The sequence below is a fragment of the Vulpes vulpes genome, chromosome 14 (assembly GCF_048418805.1).
Source record: "Vulpes vulpes isolate BD-2025 chromosome 14, VulVul3, whole genome shotgun sequence".
Lineage (NCBI taxonomy): Eukaryota > Metazoa > Chordata > Mammalia > Carnivora > Canidae > Vulpes > Vulpes vulpes.
The window spans coordinates 110,110,364-110,130,769 of NC_132793.1; the positions used below are offsets into that span (position 1 = coordinate 110,110,364).

Genomic DNA, 20,406 nt, shown 5'->3' on the forward strand with positions numbered 1-20,406 from the left:
TCATATAGCTGGTTGAAGAAAGGAGGAGTCTCATTAATAGGCTGTCACTCTGGGGTGGGGACTGAAGGCTCAGCAGTCCAAGTGACAGTTGTGACAGTGAAGCAACAGACAAATTTTCATAGCAGAAAGAAACTCTGTGCATGTGAGTTCATGTGAGTCCACAGAGGACTGTGGGGGTAGCTCTTGGTTTTCTCAGTTGTGCAACTGAGCAGATAGAAAAGGCCACCAGTCAGGAAAAACAGAGAGGAGCAGTTTGCAGGGAGAGTCACACATTCATTCTCAGACATATTACGACAGAGATGTCACAGGAGCTGTCTGGGCAGTGAGAGGTCTTGTGCTGGAGATGCATACTTGAAAGTAGTCAGTTTTTATTAAAGTTGCCCTGGGATGGTGGTCCCTTACCCTGACTGGAGCTTTGGAAAAACACCCATATGCAGGGTGGCAACTGATCTACAGAATCGTGTCTGTGGGCTAGACTGCCCAGGCCCAGGCATGTCTTTGAAGCTCCCGGCTGTTTCTCATAAGCCAGCTAGCATTGATAACCACAGAACGGAATGCTGAGAAACTGACACTTAGAGGTCAGGAAAGAGGAGGTGCCAACAAGAGGCTACGGAGTGGCCACGCAGAGAAGGGAGCTGAGAAGAATGTGTGGTCAGGAGCCAGCATGGAGCGTGTGATAAAGCTTGCAGGGCGGTAGGCGGTTGCGGCACTGCCTCTGATCATGAACCAATGCTGGTAAGGCTTTGTCCAAAATTTCATGAGATCAAATACTTAAATCTTTTCAAGTGTTCTTGGACGGCTCAAGTAGAGAGATACGGGGAGCCTGTGGTTAGAAAGTTACTTTGTGAGTAAGGTATCAGGATAAGGAGAGTTAACCGATCTTAAGCAGTTTTCTTGGCTAAGTGTTTTCATGTACTCTCAACCCTCTGGGGATAGCTTTTCTAAGGAAATGGCAATTCTGGGTTGTACTGAGGTAGGATGCCTCCCCCTTAGCAGTGCCTACTCCCACGATACGTTGTTGGCTCTCTGGTTTATGATTCTGTGGCTAGCCACAACCCTAGGGTCCTCAGTCTTTATTCAAACAGACAGGGACACAATTCCATGCCTTACAGTGTTACGTAAGAGTTATAGCATCAGTTACTCAAAGTGATTTATATAGATTCAAAACAATCTTAATTAAAACCCTAGCAGCAGTTTTTTGTAGAAGCTGAGAAGCTGATTACCAAATTGACACAGAAGTGCAAAAATTTAAGAGCCAGTGTGATCTTGGGAAACACTACTGGAGGACTTAGTCTGTTGGACATCAAGACTAATCCTAAATCAATAGGGATTTCTAGGAACTAAGTGGACAGTATAGTGTCAATTCAAGTGTAAACAAATAGACCAGTGGACACAGGATGAGGAGTCCACATGCAAGTATGAAAGACATGATCTCTGAGACGGCAGCTCTACAAAGCAGTGAGTAAGGAGGGCTTCCTCCATAAATGACCCCTTATTTCATGCCATACACAAAAATAGACTCCAAGCAAATTTTACATCTAAATGTAAAAAGCAAAACAACGAAGATTGTAGAAAATACCATAAGGATAAATCCTCAAGATCCTGAGGTGGGTAAATGTTCCTGAACAGGACACAAAATACATCACACTTACAGGAAAAGATTGATAAATTGGATGATAGTAGAATTAAGAATCTCTGTTTTTGAAGAGATGCCATTAAACAAGTAAATAAGCAAGTCACAGAGGGCAAAGAGATTTCCAGTAAATATAACCAACTGAAAAAAACCCTGTCCAGAATTACAAATTCCTATAAATCAAGGGGGAATAAAAGACACACAAACCAACTTTTTAGATGAGCAAAAGACATTAACAGGGGTTTAATGAGGGAAGATATCTATTGAGTCAATGAGTATGTGAACACTGTCCAACTGCATTAGTTGTTGGGGAAATACATATGAAACTATGATGCAATATCACCTCACATTTACCAGGATGGCTCTCATTAAGGCCTGGAACAATGTGTGTTAGCAAAGATGTGGAGCAACTGGAACGTTCATGTGGTGCTGATGGGGCACAAACTGGTGCCTTTACATGGGAGAACTGCCTGCTGTTGCCTCTGCTGCAGTTGGCCTTGTAATCCCTCTCCTCTCTGTGTTTCTGCTCAACACAGCTGCAAACAGAGGTTTTTTTTTTTGTTGTTGTTGTTTTAATTTTTATTTATTTATGATAGGCACACAGTGAGAGAGAGAGAGAGAGAGAGAGGCAGAGACACAGGCAGAGGGAGAAGCAGGCTCCATGCACCGGGAGCCCGACGTGGGATTCGATCCCGGGTCTCCAGGATCGTGCCCTGGGCCAAAGGCAGGCGCTAAACCCGCTGCGCCACCCAGGGATCCCTGCAGACAGAAGTTAACCAAAATCCAGACTCCCAGTGTTCACAGCAGCACTATTCATCATAGCCCATAAACCACCCACTAGTATCCATCAAGGATAAAATATAGTTGTCCTGCATTCACACAGTTGAAAACAGGACATGATGCTTCATACAACACAGATGAGCCCTGAAACCATCATGTTGGGCAAAAGCCACACACAGAGTACCTGTGATAGGATAGGAAGTTTGATAGGAAGGAAGGTAGCTAGGGAAGGTGGCCTTAACAGTGGAGGTCAGAGTGGTGGTTACCTGCAGGGGAGGGCAGGGACCCACAGGGGACCTGTAATGCGCCGTGTGCATGGCTGTACCTAAGCGTATTCACTGTGTTGGCAATCGAGCAAACCATGTTCTTATGATCTTATGTTGTCCGTATGTAATGTTTTGACCTTTTAAAATGAGTTTTAAAATCCATCATCCTATTCTGGTGTCACCCCCCAGACTTCATGCCAGGATAACTGTGATTGAAATGTTGGGTGTTCCTAAAGTCTTGAGTTACACATTTGTAGCCATTTTCTTAGTTCATTCTCCTACGTGGTATTTTACATACCCTGGATTTAGATTTCATGAATTTAAATCTCAGGAGGAATCTTGTTTCCAAGCTTGTGTGAAGTGTCTTTAGCTCCCATATGGACAGCTATGATTTTGCAAGGGATTTAGATTAAGACACTTGATAAGCCGAGTTTATTATGAATCTTCACTTTGGAAAATACGGTCAATACAGACCATTTATTATTAGGATTTTCTCCAACTGAAAGTAAGTCTTCAAAATGTCAAAATTAAATGAAGGAATTATATTGGTGACATTTATTCTCATTTTTCAGTTAAATGCTTTGCAGGACCTTCATCCATTACCCAAGATAATTCTGGAATATAGGCGGGTAAGTTCCCTTTGTGTGTGAGTGAGTGAGTGGGTGAGGGAGGGGAGCCATATGGCACCGCCTCTGATAAGACCAATCCGTCATCACAAAAGTAGCCCTGGCAGTGTTCTGAAGGGAACAGCACCTGTTCAAGACAGCCTGGTACCAGTGCTGCTCTGGTGCAGCCCGCTCAGCTCCATTCCAGCCACAGTCAGCCCACTCAGCCGTGGGTCACAGGGTCCCACATGGATGAAGACAAGTGAAGACGGGAAGGGGATGTGTTCACTGTCATGGGGCGGCTTTGCTGTGGGCTCAATTCTACCACCATGGAGTTCAGAAGCCTCTTTCTTGGGCCTTGTCCTACTCCCCCGCCCTGGGCCTGGTGAGGTTACCCGCAGCCTCCTGAGCATGTTCGCTGACACACTCCCTTTTGTCACTAACATGGCCCCCTCACGTTGCTGTCAAGCCCCCTTCTTCCTCAGCTGCCCACGCTTCCTCTGTTCACGTGCCTGCCATGTATCCTCTGATGTTCGTGAACCACATCCATAACTTTGGCCACCGCTTGTACCATCAGTCTGTCATTCCCTAATCTGTGTCCTGCTGCTCTCCTGAGGTGTGGCAGCTGACAGGGCTTGGTCATGGCACCATTCCTTCTCCTTGAACGGATGAAATGATTGGAAGAGAACTAAAGGCACCCTAGGGCTCAGGGGAGGATGGAGATTCAGGACCTTCCATTTATCTCTGCAATGTTTCTGTGAAAAGAATTATCCCACAAAAGGAGGTAGGGTGCTGTCTTTCTCTGTGGGCCATTGTTATTTAATTCTGGGTGCCACACCAGGCTGTTTCAGGGCCCCCTGGAGTAATTGGAGCTGACACGTGAGCCGCACGTGCCCAACACTCTGTGAAACACTGCTTTGATGTGAATTCCTGTTCCAATGCTTAAACAAGAAAATGATTACTTCTGTCCATGTGACCTAGGTTCACAAGACCAAGTCAGCCTTTGTGGATGGATTACTAGCTTTTGTGAGAAAGGTAACTGCACTTAAACGAGGTACTGTGCTTGGGGATGTGGTTTCCATGTGGCTTCAGATACACATACAATTTACTAGAGTTTTAGTTAACGATGAAATCAAATATTCTTGAGCCGTGAGACACAATTTTGTTATTTCTCAGGTCTCTCTATAGCTTGAGTTGCCATCATGCCTTCAGACCTGGAGCTGCATTTTAGGAAGCTGTGGGGCAGCCCAGGCACTCTTAAATCTGTCCCTCCCCTCTTCTTTTGCTCACTTCAGGGAGATGCTGTTCTAGTTCACACGTGAAGAGCCTGCAGTCAGGTGTGCTGTGACTGGCCCTGTCTGGGTAGCACAGCCCCTGTGGCATGTGATCCTCCTCTCCCTACACACAGTGGTTTGAAGGAACACAAAGACCTACATGTCCTGTTGCCATTTCTGCACGGTTAAGGGGAACCTCCTTGTTCGTCAGCAGGTTGCTGACACCCAGGGACCTTTCAGGTTTCAGAGCGTAGGGCCAGCAGCTGGTGGACTTAGGCAGGAAAGCAGTGAGTGTTGAGTGCTATGTGCAGGGAGACTAAAGGGTCAGGATGTTCTTGACTTCATGTGGCATTGCCAGAGCTGAAACTGATTCTTTTTAACTGATAAAGGGCTCCATTTCCTCTATGTGGAATCAGACTGGAACTGTGACCGGAAGACTTTCAGCCAGGCATCCGGTAAGTCAGCTCTCCCTGTTAGACACCAAGTTTCCGTGCCTCTGAGTTGAATTTTTGCCTGTACGTGTGTTTGCCTGCACACTTTTCCATTTCTAAGAGGGGCCCCATTGCTGATGTATTTTACTCTGCTTCTCCACTTGACTGATACTTACTTAGCACCTACCATGTTCTGGGAATAAGACACATGCCCTCTACTGTCACAAAGCATTGAGTTAGTGAGGGGTCCTTTCCATCCAGAGAGTCAAAAGTGCTGGGGATGAGGGCAAAAGCAACACCCCGTTCCCACTCCCCCTTCCTTGTCTGCAGATTTGTGCTGGACAGGAGGCTTCTGATATCCAGAAAAGTGTTGGACTGTCTGATGCTCCAGTGACCTCCTCTTTTCCCTTGTTGTTGCTTCAGTCTGTCTCTGATGAAAAAAACTATAAATACTCTTGAATTTATGATGCAGCTTTAATAACACTCAAAGCAATTAGCTTTTTAAATGGCTTTATAGGGCACTTAGGTGGCTCAGTCATTTAGGCATCTGCCTTTGGCTCAGGTCGTGATCCCAGGGTCCTGGGATCAAGTCCGGAGTCAAGTTCCCTGCTCCATGGGGAGTCTACTTCTCCCTCTCCCTCTGCTCCTCCCGCAACTTATGCTCTCTTACTCTCTCTTTCAAATAAGTAAATAAAATATTTTTAAAAAATAAAAACTAAGTGGCTTCATATTTTTGAATTAAAGATGATTCACTACTAATTTTTCATTGCAGAACAATACGTTAATACAGAAATGTAAAAAAGCAAAAACGAAAGAACCTAATAAAAATCACCTGTTATTCCACCATGCAGAATTAACTGTAGCTAACATTTTGGTGTCTATCTGTATTGACTTTTTGCTAAGTACACGTATTTATAAAACACTGTTTTTCTACCAAAATAAAACCACACTTTTATTTTATATTTTTCAAATTTTATTTATGATGTCTTAATATCATACATTAATATTGACCTGAATCTATATTTAGATTTAAACATTTGAATTATTTTAAATATGCAAATTAAATATATTAATTGTTTAAATATGCACTATAAAATATAATTATATGAGTATATATACTCATTATATGAGTATACATTCATGATAAAGAAATTCAAATAGCATGGACATGTGTAAAAACAATTTGGTGTCCTTTTCCCTTAGTGACACGTCTGTCTACCCCATGGGTCCTGTCACCGGTGTGGACTGCATCCCACCAGCCTTTTTCTGGCCTTTACGTGTATGGGTACCCTGTGCATGTGGCAGGTGGTGGTATGGGGCTGTGCAGACTCATGCCCTGTAGGAGCTGCGGACTTGCTCAGGGCCCTACACATTCTGGACTTTGCACCCACCTTAGGGAGGTCTTTCTTTGGATGCCCTACTTTAGAGAGCTCTTCTGTGGTCTTTACGTGGCTCACCATGAGCAGTACTAACACTAGTTCCTCCTCTGAAAGGTGTCTGATGCACCTGTTCTCTTAGCTGCTGCTTCTCATCAAAGAGTGATTTAGAAGTTCTACTGGGAGAATGAACTTTTTATGAGGTCCTTGCTTTTGCCAATAGATGGTTGTAAGTTCAAATTTTCTGTTATATTTCCAGATTAATCTCTTGCTGTGCTTTACTCTCTTCCAGGAATCCCCAGTGTTTCTGGTTTGTGGGTAGCACTCCTCCCAGATTTTTAGTGGCACCCTAGTTTTATTTATTTATTTTTTGTTATTTTAATTGAATTTTTGGAAAGAGAAGGTATAAACATAATGTGTGCATTTGGCCACCATATTCCATTGGAAGTCCACATCATCATTTTAACAGCCACTTTATACTCCATTTAATGGCTGTCCCTGGTGATAGTCATTAGATTGTCTTCAGTTGTGTTTATTTTATCCAGAGATGCCATAAACGTACATATATTTTTGGGTGCATTTTTCTAATGATTTCCATAGCATTCCTAGATACAGAATTCCTCAGTTAAGTATATGTGTATTTTCGGGCTTTACATTGGTAAATCATCCTCCAGAAAAAAGTTCTCACCCATCAAACAACAGGTGAGACGTTTGTTCTCCTACATCCTTGCCAATACAGGGAGTTTTCATTTTGGTTAAGGTTTCCTGACTTGAGTTTTTAGTTCCTAGTCCTTTGAAATATAAGTGATATTGATGTGTTAGATCATCAAGTATTGATGTCTTATTCTTCCCTGAATTGTCTATCCACACCATTTGCCTGTGTCCCTGGAGGATGTATATTTTCCTAGTGGTGTGGGAAATTTATAGAATAAAGATTTTCCCTTTGAAAAATGTTGAATTATTTTTCTCTATTTTCTTTTGCCCTTTAATTTTTAAAATATACGTTCTGTTTGCCACATTTAAAATGACTTTTTAGTGTACAAACAATGAATGGTAATTCTAAAGAATTCAAACAGATGAAAATATAAATAATAAAGTAAACGACACCTAAGTCTCCACAACCCCGCCAGCCACTGTTAACGTTTGGCAACTGTCTGCTTAGCTATCTCCTTGTGTACACAGACACACACGTGTACATGGATGGGATTCCATCATGTGTTGTGTTTGTCATAGACACTCCCTCACCACAGCCAGTCCCAGTACACTCTGCCCGTGGCAGGCTGTGTTAGCAACCTAACTTTTGCTCATCCATATTTCTCTCTAGACTTCTAATGGAATCTTGTACAGACTCATGTGTAGCTATACACGTACACACAGAAGCATGCAGTGACTTTGTCATTATTTATTTTGCAGAATAGAGTTTCATTTTTCTGCCTCTTGACTTTCTCCCAGCAATAGCTGGTAGAATCCCTGCAGGTCATCTGACAAAGTCCTGCTTCACTTTGGTTAGCACCCATTCTGCCATTGTGTTAGCCATTGCTCTGCTGGTGGACTTGCCCTCGAAGGGTACAGCTGCAGCAAGCATCACACACATATGCCCTGGTGTATTGGTACTTGTAGTTTTGTGGAATAGATTATCAGGTGTGAAATTACTAGGTCAGCTGATAGTATATTTTTACTCTTAATAGCTGTTACTAGATTGCCTTTAAGAATCTGTCAGCTCTTAATTGGAGAAGGACAAACAGTGTATGTTCTCATTCATTTGGGGAATATAAATAATAGTGAAAGGGAATATAAGGGAAGGGAGAAGAAATGTGTGGGAAATATCAGGAAGGGAGACAGAACATAAAGACTCCTAACTCTGGGAAATGAACTAGGGGTGGTGGAAGGGGAGGTGGGTGGGGGGGTGGGGGTGAATGGGTGACGGGCACTGAGGGGGACACTTGACGGGATGAGCACTGGGTGTTATTCTGTATGTTGGTAAATTGAACACCAATAAAAAATTAATTTATTAAAAAAAAGAATCTGTCAGCTCTTGACATTGTTATGAACAATGGTAGCAGTACTTTCTCCATTATCCATGGTGACTCTTCTCTGTGTCATCTGAGAAAGACATTCCTCAGCTCCAAGATTATTTAAAGATTTAGCACCTGTGTTTTCTTTTTTTAAAAGATTTTATTTATTCATGAGAGACACACAGAGAGAGGCAGAGACATAGGCAGAGGGAGGAGAAGCAGGCTCCATGCAGGGAGCCCGATGCGAGACTCAATCCCAGGACCCCGGGATCATGACCTGACCCGAAGGCAGACACTCAACCGCTGAGCCACCCAGGCATCCCTAACACCTGTTTCCTTATGGAACTTTTGTGCTTTTTTTCACATGTAAAATGGAATCCAGCTGTACATTATTTAACCAGATACTATGTAAGTTACATGCTGGTGGCACAAAAATGACTAGAGTCTGAATTATATTCTTTAGTTTAAAGTGCACAAAGTACACCAGTATTTTTCAAAAATCAGATTTGGGGCACCTGGCTGGCTCAGTCAGTGGAGCATGTGACTCTTGATCTTGGGGTCATGAGTTCGAGCCCCACATTGGGTATAAAAATTACTTAAAAATCAAATCTTGGGGCATGTGGATGGCTCAGTGGTTGAGCATTTGCCTTTCGCTCAGGTCATGATCTCAGGGTCCTGGGATCACATCTTGCATTAGGCCCCCCTTGGGGAACCTGTTTCTCCCTCTATCTATGTCTCTGCCTCTCTCTGTGTGTCTCTCATGAATAAATAAATAAAAATCTTTAAAAAATAAAATCGTATTATAACTAATTTCGACATTTCCAGAAAGCTAATTTCTCACACACAAACCCTCCTACAAGTAAGTCATTGTTAGCAACTGACTGCTGAAGCATGGTACCACCCACTTTTGTGTTCTTTTTCATATTATTTCTGATAATAGCAAAATGTAAAATATTTTTGTCTTCGGTTGATCCCATGTTTTGACATTTTAATTAACTGTTAACAGGTTATAGTTTATTCAAGAACTGTTTGAGAATAGTTGATTTAATTGATTCAACTCTAGTCTCAGTAATATATATGATAAATATATTAGAGCATTTTAATAATAGTAGTTTTAAACTCTTTGTCAGATAATACCAACATCTGCATCATCTCGTCATTGATGTGTTTTCATTGTCTTCCCACATGATTTGAAATTTTCCTATTTCTTCATGTCCAGTAATTTGGGGTTGTATCCCAGATATTTTGAATATTGTATTATGAATCTCAGTCTTGTTTAGAAATCTCATTGAAATGTTGTGATTTTTTATTTAGTGGGTTGTTTTACCTGGTTAGGTTCAGGTTGCAAGTTGTGACCTGTTCTCCATGAGCTGTGATTTCAGTGTATGTTCAGTTTTAAAGACCTTTGCAGTGCTATTCAGACATTCCCCAAAATGGCCACACAGTGATCAGTTGGGATTGAGCCATGGTTTATCTATTGGTGCAGTTCTCAGAGTCTTTGGTATACTGTTTAAGATGATATCTGCACGTGTGCAGCTTGAGGCTGACCCTCAAGCTTATAAATAATGCTGTGGTATCCTTTTCCCAACCTCCTCCTTTGCCATGGTCTTCCTAGTTGATTTCTAGTTCTTTGGCACTCTCTTCTTTTTGGGTTCCTAGCCAGAAATTGGAAGCTTTTGTAATCTTATTCTGCCGTGCACCTCATGCTACTGGCCTCATGTCTAGGACCAAGAGTAGGAAATGCTGAATTCACTGCCTGTTGGGTAGGATCAACTGCTGGTCTGCTTCCCCAGTCTGCCTGCTGCTATTAGTTTACCACATTTTCAAATTGCTGCCCTTTGCATCCTGTCCAAGCTTTACATCTATGTTCAGTAGCATGTACTTCTAGTATCTTACCAGGAATAGAACTTCATCCTTTAACAGCTTTGCTTAGGTATAATTGGCATACAACAAACTTTACATATTATGTACAATTTGATAAGTTTTGAATATGTATATGACCATGAAACCATCATCACAATCAAGACAATGAACATATCCATGACTCCCAACAGTATCCTTGTGTGTCCTTTTATGATTTCTCCTCTCCCCCACACCACAACCTTCACCCATGTCCTCAGGCAACTACTGGCTTGCTTTTTGTCTCTACAGATTACTTTGCATTTTCTGGAAATTTACATAAATGGAATAACATGGTCTATATTCTTTTTTTTTTTTTTTTTTTTTTTGGTCTGGTGGTTTCTTTCACTCAGCATTATTTTGAAATCCAGCCATGTTGTTCTGTATTTCAATAGGTCGTTCCTTTTTATTGCTGAGTAGTATTTCATTGAATCTGTGTACCACAGTTTGTTTATAAATTCACCTATTGATCAATATTTAAGCTGTTTCCACTTTTAAGATCTTATCTAGCTTGGGATATTACTATGCACAGTCATGTACAGTCCTTGTATGGACATACAGTTTATTTTCTCTTGGAGAAGTGAAATGCCTAAGTCATATGGTAGATGTATGTTTCACTTTTTAGGAAACTGCCAGGCAGTTTTCTAAAGTGGTTGCACCATTTGCCATTCCCACCAGCCATATAAGAGTTCTGTTTTCTTCACTTTACATCCTTCCTAGCACTCACTGTGGTCAGTCTGTTTAATTCTAATAGACGTAGTAGTATGTCATTGTGTTTTTTTTTTTCATTGTGTTTTTAATTGTCTTGCCCTAAAGACTCATAATGTTAATCATTTTCCCATGTGCTTATCTGGCATTAATTTTTTTAAGTAGGCTTCACACCCAACATGAAGCCCAATGTGAAGCTTGAACTCATGGCCCTAAGATCAAGTCCTGAGCCAAAATCAGGAGTTGGATGCTTAACCAACTGAGCCACCCATGGCATTCGTTTCTCTTGTTCAAGAAGCATCAAATCAAATCTTCTGCATGTTTTTTAGGGATTGTTCATTTTCTTATGATTAAGTTTAAGGGTTCTTTATATATTCTAGATACAAGTCCATTCTCAGATATATGCTTTTTTTTTTTCATCCTGTGGTTTGTCTTTTCATTCTTTGAACACTGTCTTTGAAGAGCAGAAGTTTTAAATTTTAACAAACCCTGATTTTTCAATGTATTCTTATCTGGATCATGTCTTTGGTGTTGCATCTCAGAAATCTTTGCCTAAAGACCAAGATCACAAAGACTTTTATCCTGTTTTCTTCTAGAAGTTTTCATTTCTGGTTTTACATTTAGATCTATAACTCATTTTGAATTGGCTTTGCATTTCTTATAGTGTAGGCCAACTGTTGATGAATTCTTTCAACTTTCGTAGGTCTGAACATGTCTTTATTTCAGTATTATTTTTGAAAGTTTTTGTATGTGTGTAAATTCTCAGTTGTAAGTTTCTTCTTCCAGTGCTTTGAAGATGTTCCTTTATTCTCTTCTCACATTGTTTCTGATGATAAATGTACTGTCCTCATTGTCTATTGCTCTACACAAAATGTATCGTCTTGGGGCATCTGGGTGGCTCAGTGGTTGAGCATCCGCCTTCGGCCCAGGGTGTGATCCTGGAATCCCGGGATCAAGTCCCACATCAGGCTCCCTGCATGGAAGCTGCTTCTCTCTCTGTGTATCTCTCATGAATAAATAAAATCTTTAAAATAAATAAATAAATAAATAAATAAATAAATAAATAAATAAATAAGTCTTGTGGTTTTTACACTTTTTATCTTAATCACTAGTTTTGAGAATTTTTAAAAAGATTATTTATTTATTTATTGGAAAGAGAAAAAGAGCATGAGTGGGGAGTGAAGGGGGGCAAACGGAGAGGGGAAGTAGGAGAGGGAGAGGGAAGCAGACTCTGCTTTGAGTAGGGATCCCAACTCAGGACTCAATCCTAGGATCATAAGATGATGACCTGAGCCAAAGCAGACACTTAACCAGCTGAGCCACCCAGGTGCCCTAGTTTTGAGAAATTTGATTGTGGTGTACCTTGGTATAATTGTTTCATGTTTCTCTGGGGTTCATCAAGTTTCTTGGATCTGTGGATTTATGTTTTTTAATCAAATTGGAATACTATTAGATTATTATAAAGTACTCATATACTTTTTATGTTCCTCTTTCTCTTCCTTTTTGGGAATTCCACTTGCAATTACCTTAGGTCACTTGAATTTGCCCCACAGCTCACTGAAACTCATTTTTCTTCTTCTCCTTGAATTTTTTTTCCTTTTAAATTTGAATAGTTTCTATTACTATGTTGTGTAATTCACTAATCTTTTCTTTTGTCATGTCAAATGTATTGTTAATCCTAATGAGTATTTTTTTCTAATGAGTATATTTTTATATTAAATATTATAGCTTTCATTTCCAGAAATACAGTTTGGATATTTTTTATATGCCATCCATGTCTCTACTTAACTTTTTCAACATATTGGATATACATATAATAATTTTTTAATGTCTTTGTCTGTAATTTCAATATCTGTATCCATTAAAGGTTAGTTTCAGTAGATGAGTATTCTCATTATGAGTTCATTTTTTCTACTTTTTTGTATGCCTGGTAATCTTTGCTTCAATGCCAGACAGTGTAGATTTTACCTTGTCAAGTGATAGGCCTTTTTGCATTCTTATAAATATTCCTGAGCTTTATTGTGGACAAGTTACTTGGAAACAGTTTGATCCTTTCTGGTCTTCCTTTATGTTTTATTAGACAGGTTTAATAGCTAATTATTCCCCACTCCTGAGAAAGGACATTCCTGAGTATCCTACCTATTTTCCCATGAATTATGAATTTTCTCAAAATGGCTTCTGGGGGCAGGACCTATTCCTGAGTGTTGTGTACTGTGTTCTGCTCCCTCTGGATGACTTTTCCCAGACTTTAATAGTTTCCTCACATACACGCAGGGATCAGTACTCTGCTGAATATTCAGCTCTCTGCTGGGCTCAAGGAAGGGATGATTTTATGAATTGTGTTTCTTACCTTCCTTGTTAGGTGGGAGCACTTCTTTCTTTTCAACTGTGTACATCATGAGTGGAAGTAGAAGCCCCCATCTGATAATTTTCATCCACCTCAAATCCTCATTCTTTTGTTCTCTTAGCATTGAGCAATTCATTGACCAGTATTTGTTTTTTCTTTTTTTAAGATTTTATTTATTTATTCATGAGAGACACAGAGAAAGAAGCAGGCACATAGGCAGAGGGAGAAGAAGGCTCCCCGGAGGGAACCTGATGTGGGACTCGATCCCAGGACCTAGGGATCATGACCTGAGCCAAAGGCAGACACTCAACTGCTGAGCCAACCCAGGCATCCCAGTATTTGCTTTTCAAAACCTCAGTCTAGTGTTCTAAACATTCCCTGTACTTGTCATGATGGTCACTACATGGTGTTTTAACTGCCTGTTGACTTCTGTTTACCCTACTAGATTGTATGTTCCATGAGAACAAGGACTTGGTCTGCCTCTTTTGTTGGCTTACCCCCCGGGGCCTGGCTCTGCACCTGGAACCTACCTGCTAAGTACCAGGTACTTACTGAATGATCCACATTTGAGTTGCCTTCCAGTGTCTCAGAGTCACATAGTTTGGGATCATCATCAGGATTGCAGTGTGTTAACAGTGTAGGCCCAGTCTCTTCCCCCTGCTGGATGGTTGTGTTCTCCACCCTAGCTGGGAGTTAGTCAGGAGGCACTTTATCCGTCTTCATTTTCTTCCCGTAACTCAGACACTTCAGAGTTCATGCTGGTCAACCCTTGTTTTGTGCGTCTCTCTTAGACCTGTCACATTTTGATGAAGGCCTGCTCCTGGGCAGGTGCTGAGGACCTCTATTCTCATTGCACTTGCCAGGAGCCACATTCCTACCATTTCTTCGTCTTCTAATACCTCCTGGCCAGTCATGGCTCCAGATGCCCCTCCTAATGTTTCTGCATGGACAAGCTAGTTTTTGTTTTTTCTCTAAGATTTTATTTATTTATTTGAGAGGGAAAGAACAAGGGGTGGGGAAGGACAGAGAGAGGGAGAGAGAAAGAGAAACAGACTCCCGGCTGAGCAGGGAGCCGATGATTTGGAGCTCAATCTCAGGATCCTGTGATAATGACCTGAGCTGAAGGCAGACGTTTATCCCACTGAGCCACCCAGGCACCTCATAGCTTAATGTTTTCATTCAATATTACATTTGTGAGATTTATCCACATTGGATAAAGTAGCACTAGTCCATTTATCTTGGCTACTATATAGTATTTCATTATATTAAATGTACTAGAAATATCTAGTTTTTCACTATTAGAAACAATACTATAAGAAAAACAGTAATGCTGCAATGTATATTCTTGAATTCATTCCTGCAGGTCACCCAGGTTGCCTGGCCACAGGGTGTTCTGGGTACCACTCTCCTGGTATCACCAAGCACTCTTCAGGGGGTGGATGAGCACATACCTTGTCTGCAGCATGGGAGAGAGCTTGGTGCTCTACAGGGTCCTCTGCTCTTGGTATTTTTACACGTTTTATTCTTTGCTACTTGGATGCCTGTGAATTAATATTTATTGTGGCTTAAGATTTGGCTTTCTTTTCTGTTTCTTTAGTGACTTGCCTGTTTATCTCTTTTGCCCATTTTCAATCTAGTGGTTTGTCTTTTCTTATTAATTTATAGTATTTCTTTATATATTATGGATACCGGTCTTTCATTGACTTACATAAATGTCTTCTCTCAGTCTGTGTTTGATATTTTTATATTGTATTTGATGAAGTTGACTCACAGGTGTTTTCTGTGTTAGTATCAACTTTGTACACTTTATGGCTTGTATGCTTTGTGTCTTGTTTAATGAAACTTTTTCTTTTAACTTGGAGATCTTCTTGATAGTCTAATTCTCTTTCAATAGTTTTAGAGTTTTCCTTTTTACATTCAGTCTGCAGTCCCCCTGGAATTTGCATTTACACTGGTGTAAGGAAGATATCTGATTACTTTTCCATCTGAATAACTGCTTGTTATAACTATTGTTATGGTAAGCTGTTGGGATGACTTATAGTAATTTATAAGCCTCTGTCCTACATGAATTTTGATAGATGCTGGGTCTGTTTCTAGGCTCTGAGTTCTGTGCCCTTGGTCCATTTGTCTAGTCTCATATGATCTTAATTTAAGATAGTTTCATTAGAAATGTCCATTCCCAGACTATCCTCAACTTAACCTATAATATCACTTATTCCTTTGCTGTAGTGTTTACCTTCCTTCTACTATATGCTCTTTGAGTTGCCTCAGCATTTTATCCCAGAAGTGAGCTAGCTCGGTGTCTACCATATGATGGGTGGTCACTTAAATGTTTTTGAAATAATGAATAAAATTGAGCACTTAAATCTTAGTTATTGAGTCCTAAATACAGCTAATGTATTATTGGGGGAAAAACATTTTAGATAAAAATATATAGCATTAGTTCTTACAACTTGTATTCATTAGGTAAATAAATTTCCTCCAATAGTTTATATATTATGTATTTATTATATTAATATTGATTTTATTTGATAAACTAGTAATTTTTATAATACTGTAGAATCTTGATGAATATAATAAATGAATTTTTCTAGTCAAGAGAGTCTTAATATTTTTAACAGTGAGGCTATATCTTATAGATCTTTTTTTATAATTTTGAGAAAAATTATTTTTTTCCAAAAGAATATATTTAAAATATCTGGTATTTTGAAAAAAGATATTAAGTTCCCTGTGGGCAACTTATCACCATCTGAAGCTCTTAGGTATGAGTGGCAATTCAATTTTTTTTTCTTATAGATTGTATCTATTTACTTATTTTAGAGAGAGAGAGCTGGAGCACATGTGCCTGCAAGGTGTGTGTGGGGTCAGGCAGAAGGGGAGGGAGAGGGACAGGCAGAATCCATGCTAAGTGCTGACATGGCAGGAGAGGCTGACGTGGGGCTGAGGGCAGGCCCAACCCCAGGATCCCTAGACCATGACCCCGAGATTAGGACCTAAGTGGAAACCAAGAGTCAGACACCCAACCAGCTGAGCCACCTGGGTGCCCCACAGTGGCAATTCAAATTTGAAGGACATCTGGATTGTTTCCAGTTTTGGGCTATTATAAGTAAAGCTGCTATAAACAATGTACAGATTTTTGTGTGAACTTAAGTCTTCATTTCTCTGGGATAAGTGCTAAGAATGCAATTGCTGGATCATATTTTTGTACATATGTACCAAATTCTATGTGTTAATATATTTTTTATTGAGATAAAACTGGTGTAAAACATTATATTAATTTCAGATGCATAGAATAATAATTCAGTTTTTGTATGCACTACAAATTGATCACCACAGTAAGTCTAATTACCTTCTGTCACCAGGTGGTTGAACCCCTTAACCCATTTCATCCACTCCCCAATCCCCTCCATCTCTGATAATCATCAACCTGTTCTCTGTATCTATGAGTTTTATTTTGTTTTGTTTGTTTTGTTTTAGATTTGTTTAAATTACATATATAAGTGAAATCATACAGTGTTTGTCTGACTTATTTCACTTAACATAATACGCTCAAGGTCCATCCATGTTGTCACAAATGATAAGATCTCCTTATTTTTATGGCTGAGAAACATTCCATTATATATACATATCACATTTTCTAAATCCATTCATCCATCAGTGGACACTTGGGTTGCTTCCATATCTTAGCTATTGTGAATAATGCTGCTATAAACATAGGGATGAATGTGTCTTTTCAAATCCATCTTTTTGTTCAGGCAAATACCCAGTAGTAGAATTACTGGATTATGTGGTGATTCTACTTAAATTTTTTGAGGAGTCTCCATCCTGTTTCTACAGTGACTGTACCAATTTACATTCCCACCAACAGGGCACAGGGCTCCCTTTTCTTTGCATTCTTGCCAAACACTTGTTGTTTCTTGTCTTTTTGATAATAAAGCCATCCTAACAGGTATTAGATAATATTTCTTCGTGTTTTTGATTTGCATTTCCCTGATAATGTTGAGTATCGAGCATCTTTTCATGTGCCTGTTGAACATCTGTGTGTCTTCTTTGGAAAAATGTCTATTCAGGTACTCTGCTCATTTTTTTTTTATTTATTTATTTATTTATTTATTTATTTATTTATTTATTTATTTTCTTTGCTCATTTTTTAACCAGATTGTTTGGTTTTTTGCTATTGAGTTGTTTGAATTCTTTATATATTTTGATAATAACTCCCTATAGGACATATGGCTTACAGTTTTTTTCCCCATCCAGTAGGTTGCCTTTTTTTTAAACCTGTGCAGAAGCATTTTTAGTTTGATATACTCCCACTTGTTTATTTTTACTTTTGGAGTCAGATCAATGCTAAGACTGATGTCAAGAAGCTTACCACCTATGTTTTCTTTGAGGAGTTTTATGGTTTTGAGTCTTACATTCAAGTCTAATCCATTTTGTGTTCATTTTTCTTTTTTGCATGGTGTACAATAGTGGTCTAGATTCATTCTTTTGCCTGTATCTCCAGTTTCCTCAGCACCATTTATCAAAGAGATAGTATTCTCCTCATTGGATATTCTTGCCTCCTTTGTTACAAATTAATTGACCATAAAATCATGAGTTTATTTCTGGGCTGTTTGGTTCTCTTAGTCTATGTAACTATTTTAATGCCAATATGTACTAATATTTTTAAGGGATTTTAATGTATATATTAATGAGAAGTATAGATCTGTTTTTATCTGGTTTGGATATGAGAATAATACTAGTTTCATGAAATAGGAAATGTTCCTTTCTCTTGCATTCTCTGGAAGATATTGTGTGGAATTTGTGTTTATTCTTCTTTAAAGAGGGGTGCTTGGCTGGCTCAGTCCATAGAGCATATGTCTCTTGATCTCAGGGTTGTAAGTTTGAGCCCCATGTTGGGTGTAGAGATTACTTAAAAATAAAACATTTTTTAAAATTCTTCTTTAAATATTTGATAGAATTTGCTAATAAAATTTTCTGGGCCTAGAGGTTTCTTTTTGGAGAGTTTAAAAATCATGTGTCCAATTTTTCCAATATTTGTAAGGTTATTCATATTATCTTGTTTCTTATTGGGTAAATTTTGATTGGTTGTATTTTTTAAAAAATTGGTCCATTTCGTCTGATTTGTGTAATTGATATGTGTTTAGTTGTTTGTAGAATTCCCTTATCCTTTTGATGTCTGCAGGATCTGTAGTGATGTCCCCTATTTCATTCCTGATATTGTTAATTTGTGTCTTCTCTCTTTTTTTGTCACTCTAAATAGAGTTTTTATCAATGTTACTGATCTTTTTCATGAACCATCTATTTGTTTCAGTTTTCAATGTTATTGATTTCTGTTCTTTATTCTTTCCTTTCTTCTGCTTGATTTGGGTATTTTAAAAATATTTTATTTATTCATGAGAGACACACAGAGAGAGAGGCAGAGATATCTAGAGAGAGGAGCAGGCTCCCTGTGGGGAGCCTGATTTGGAACTTGGTCCCAGGGACCTCAGGATCATGACCTGAGCCAAAGGCAAACGCTCAACCACTGAACTACCCAGATGTCCCCTGATTTGGGTTTATTTTGCTTTACTTTTGCTAGGTTCTCAAGGTACAATTTTAGATTATTGATTTAAGACTTTTCCTTTTTCTCCATGTATGCATTTTTCATGCTACCGAATTTCCCTCTCCCCCACTGTTCTAACTGTATCTTACAAATTTTGATATGCTATATTTTGTCAAAGAAAAATTACACCAAAGTTGAGCAGGCAAGGAAGAGCTTATTCAAGATTATTGCAATAGGGGAAAGAGATTGAACTCAACTCCAAATATGGCAAGGGCACCTGGGGATTTACAGCCAATGGGGAGGCAGACATAATCGGTGAGTAGAAAATTACTAAGAGGAACTTGGCCAGGTATGAAAAGTGGGAGGATTCATGCTAAATTACTTGCTAAACTCAGTGGTGTTTTTCTGCAGTATTTGACTGGAGTAGTATGGATACTGTCCAAAGGTTTTCTCTCTTGCTGGGCTGTCCCCTTCCTGTCCTTTGGCTAGAGAGAACAGTCTCCTCCCCTCCCATGCCAGCTTGAGAAAGAGGAGCATAAATGGAGGGTCAGCACTGGCTGAGTGATTTTCCGAAAGTTTCTACACCAGGTGATTAAGTTACTACTTTCCAAGTATTCATTTAAATATGTCCAGTGGCAAACAACAGAAAATCAAACCCAAACTGATCTATCAGGGTATTTCTCAGCTTACCTGACTTAGAAGTCCAAGGAAGGGCTAGCTTCAGGCAAGGTTTGATCTGGCAGCCTAAGTTATACAAGCAGGTCCAGCTTCTGTCCCCCATTTCCCAACTTCTTTTCCTCAGCATCCCAGCAGGTCTTGGCAATACCTGCTTAGTTTCTCTCTTGTGGGGATGAACACATCTCTCTATGTAGCTTCCATGAAAGGAGGAGGAAGCATCTTTCACAGATGCCCACAGCAAGCATCTCCTTGCATCTCTCTGGGATAGCCCAAGCCATCCTTAAACTAGTCACTATGGCCACAAGATGGCCTCTGCTGGTTGGCTTAAAGGTGAGGGCCCTTAATGAAAATCTGAGTGTCATTTTCTTTCTTTCTTTTTTTTTTTTTAAGGTTATTTATTTATTTATTTATTTATTTATTTATTTATTTATTTGAGAGAGAGTGAGAGCAAGAGAGAGACCAGCAGGGAGAGGGAGAAGCAGACTCCCCACAGAACAGGGACTGCTGATGCAGGGCTCAATCCCAAGACCCTGAGATCAGGACCTGAACTGAAGGCAGATGCTTAACTGACTGAGCCACCCAGGCGTCCCTAAGTGTCATTTTCTGAGGAAGAAGGAAAAGAGAATACTCATGGCCCAAATAGCCAGTATCTCTGCACATGACAAGATTGTTTTTTTTTTTCTAGCTATCTGCAGAAATAAGAATTACAAATTTTAAACCCACTGAATGAGATAAGTTTATTTTAACCAATATTCTTCTGAATACACTAAAAAAACAAGTTAGGGCTATTTATTACTTATCTTTTTCTTCTAACAGGAAATAGTCTGTTCTGTTCCAGTGTGCCATCCA

At 39.6% G+C, this 20,406-nt stretch overlaps 1 protein-coding gene across 1 annotated transcript in view; it reads left to right on the top strand.

The window, feature by feature from the left end:
• Window positions 1-20,406, top strand: part of POLN (DNA polymerase nu) — a 158,130-nt gene that overhangs the window by 62,173 nt on the left and 75,551 nt on the right. Inside the window, exons 14-16 of the mRNA XM_025998872.2 lie at window positions 3,252-3,308; window positions 4,266-4,319; window positions 4,948-5,013. Coding sequence (XP_025854657.2) covers window positions 3,252-3,308; window positions 4,266-4,319; window positions 4,948-5,013 — 177 coding nt within the window. The remainder of the gene's footprint in view (window positions 1-3,251; window positions 3,309-4,265; window positions 4,320-4,947; window positions 5,014-20,406) is intronic.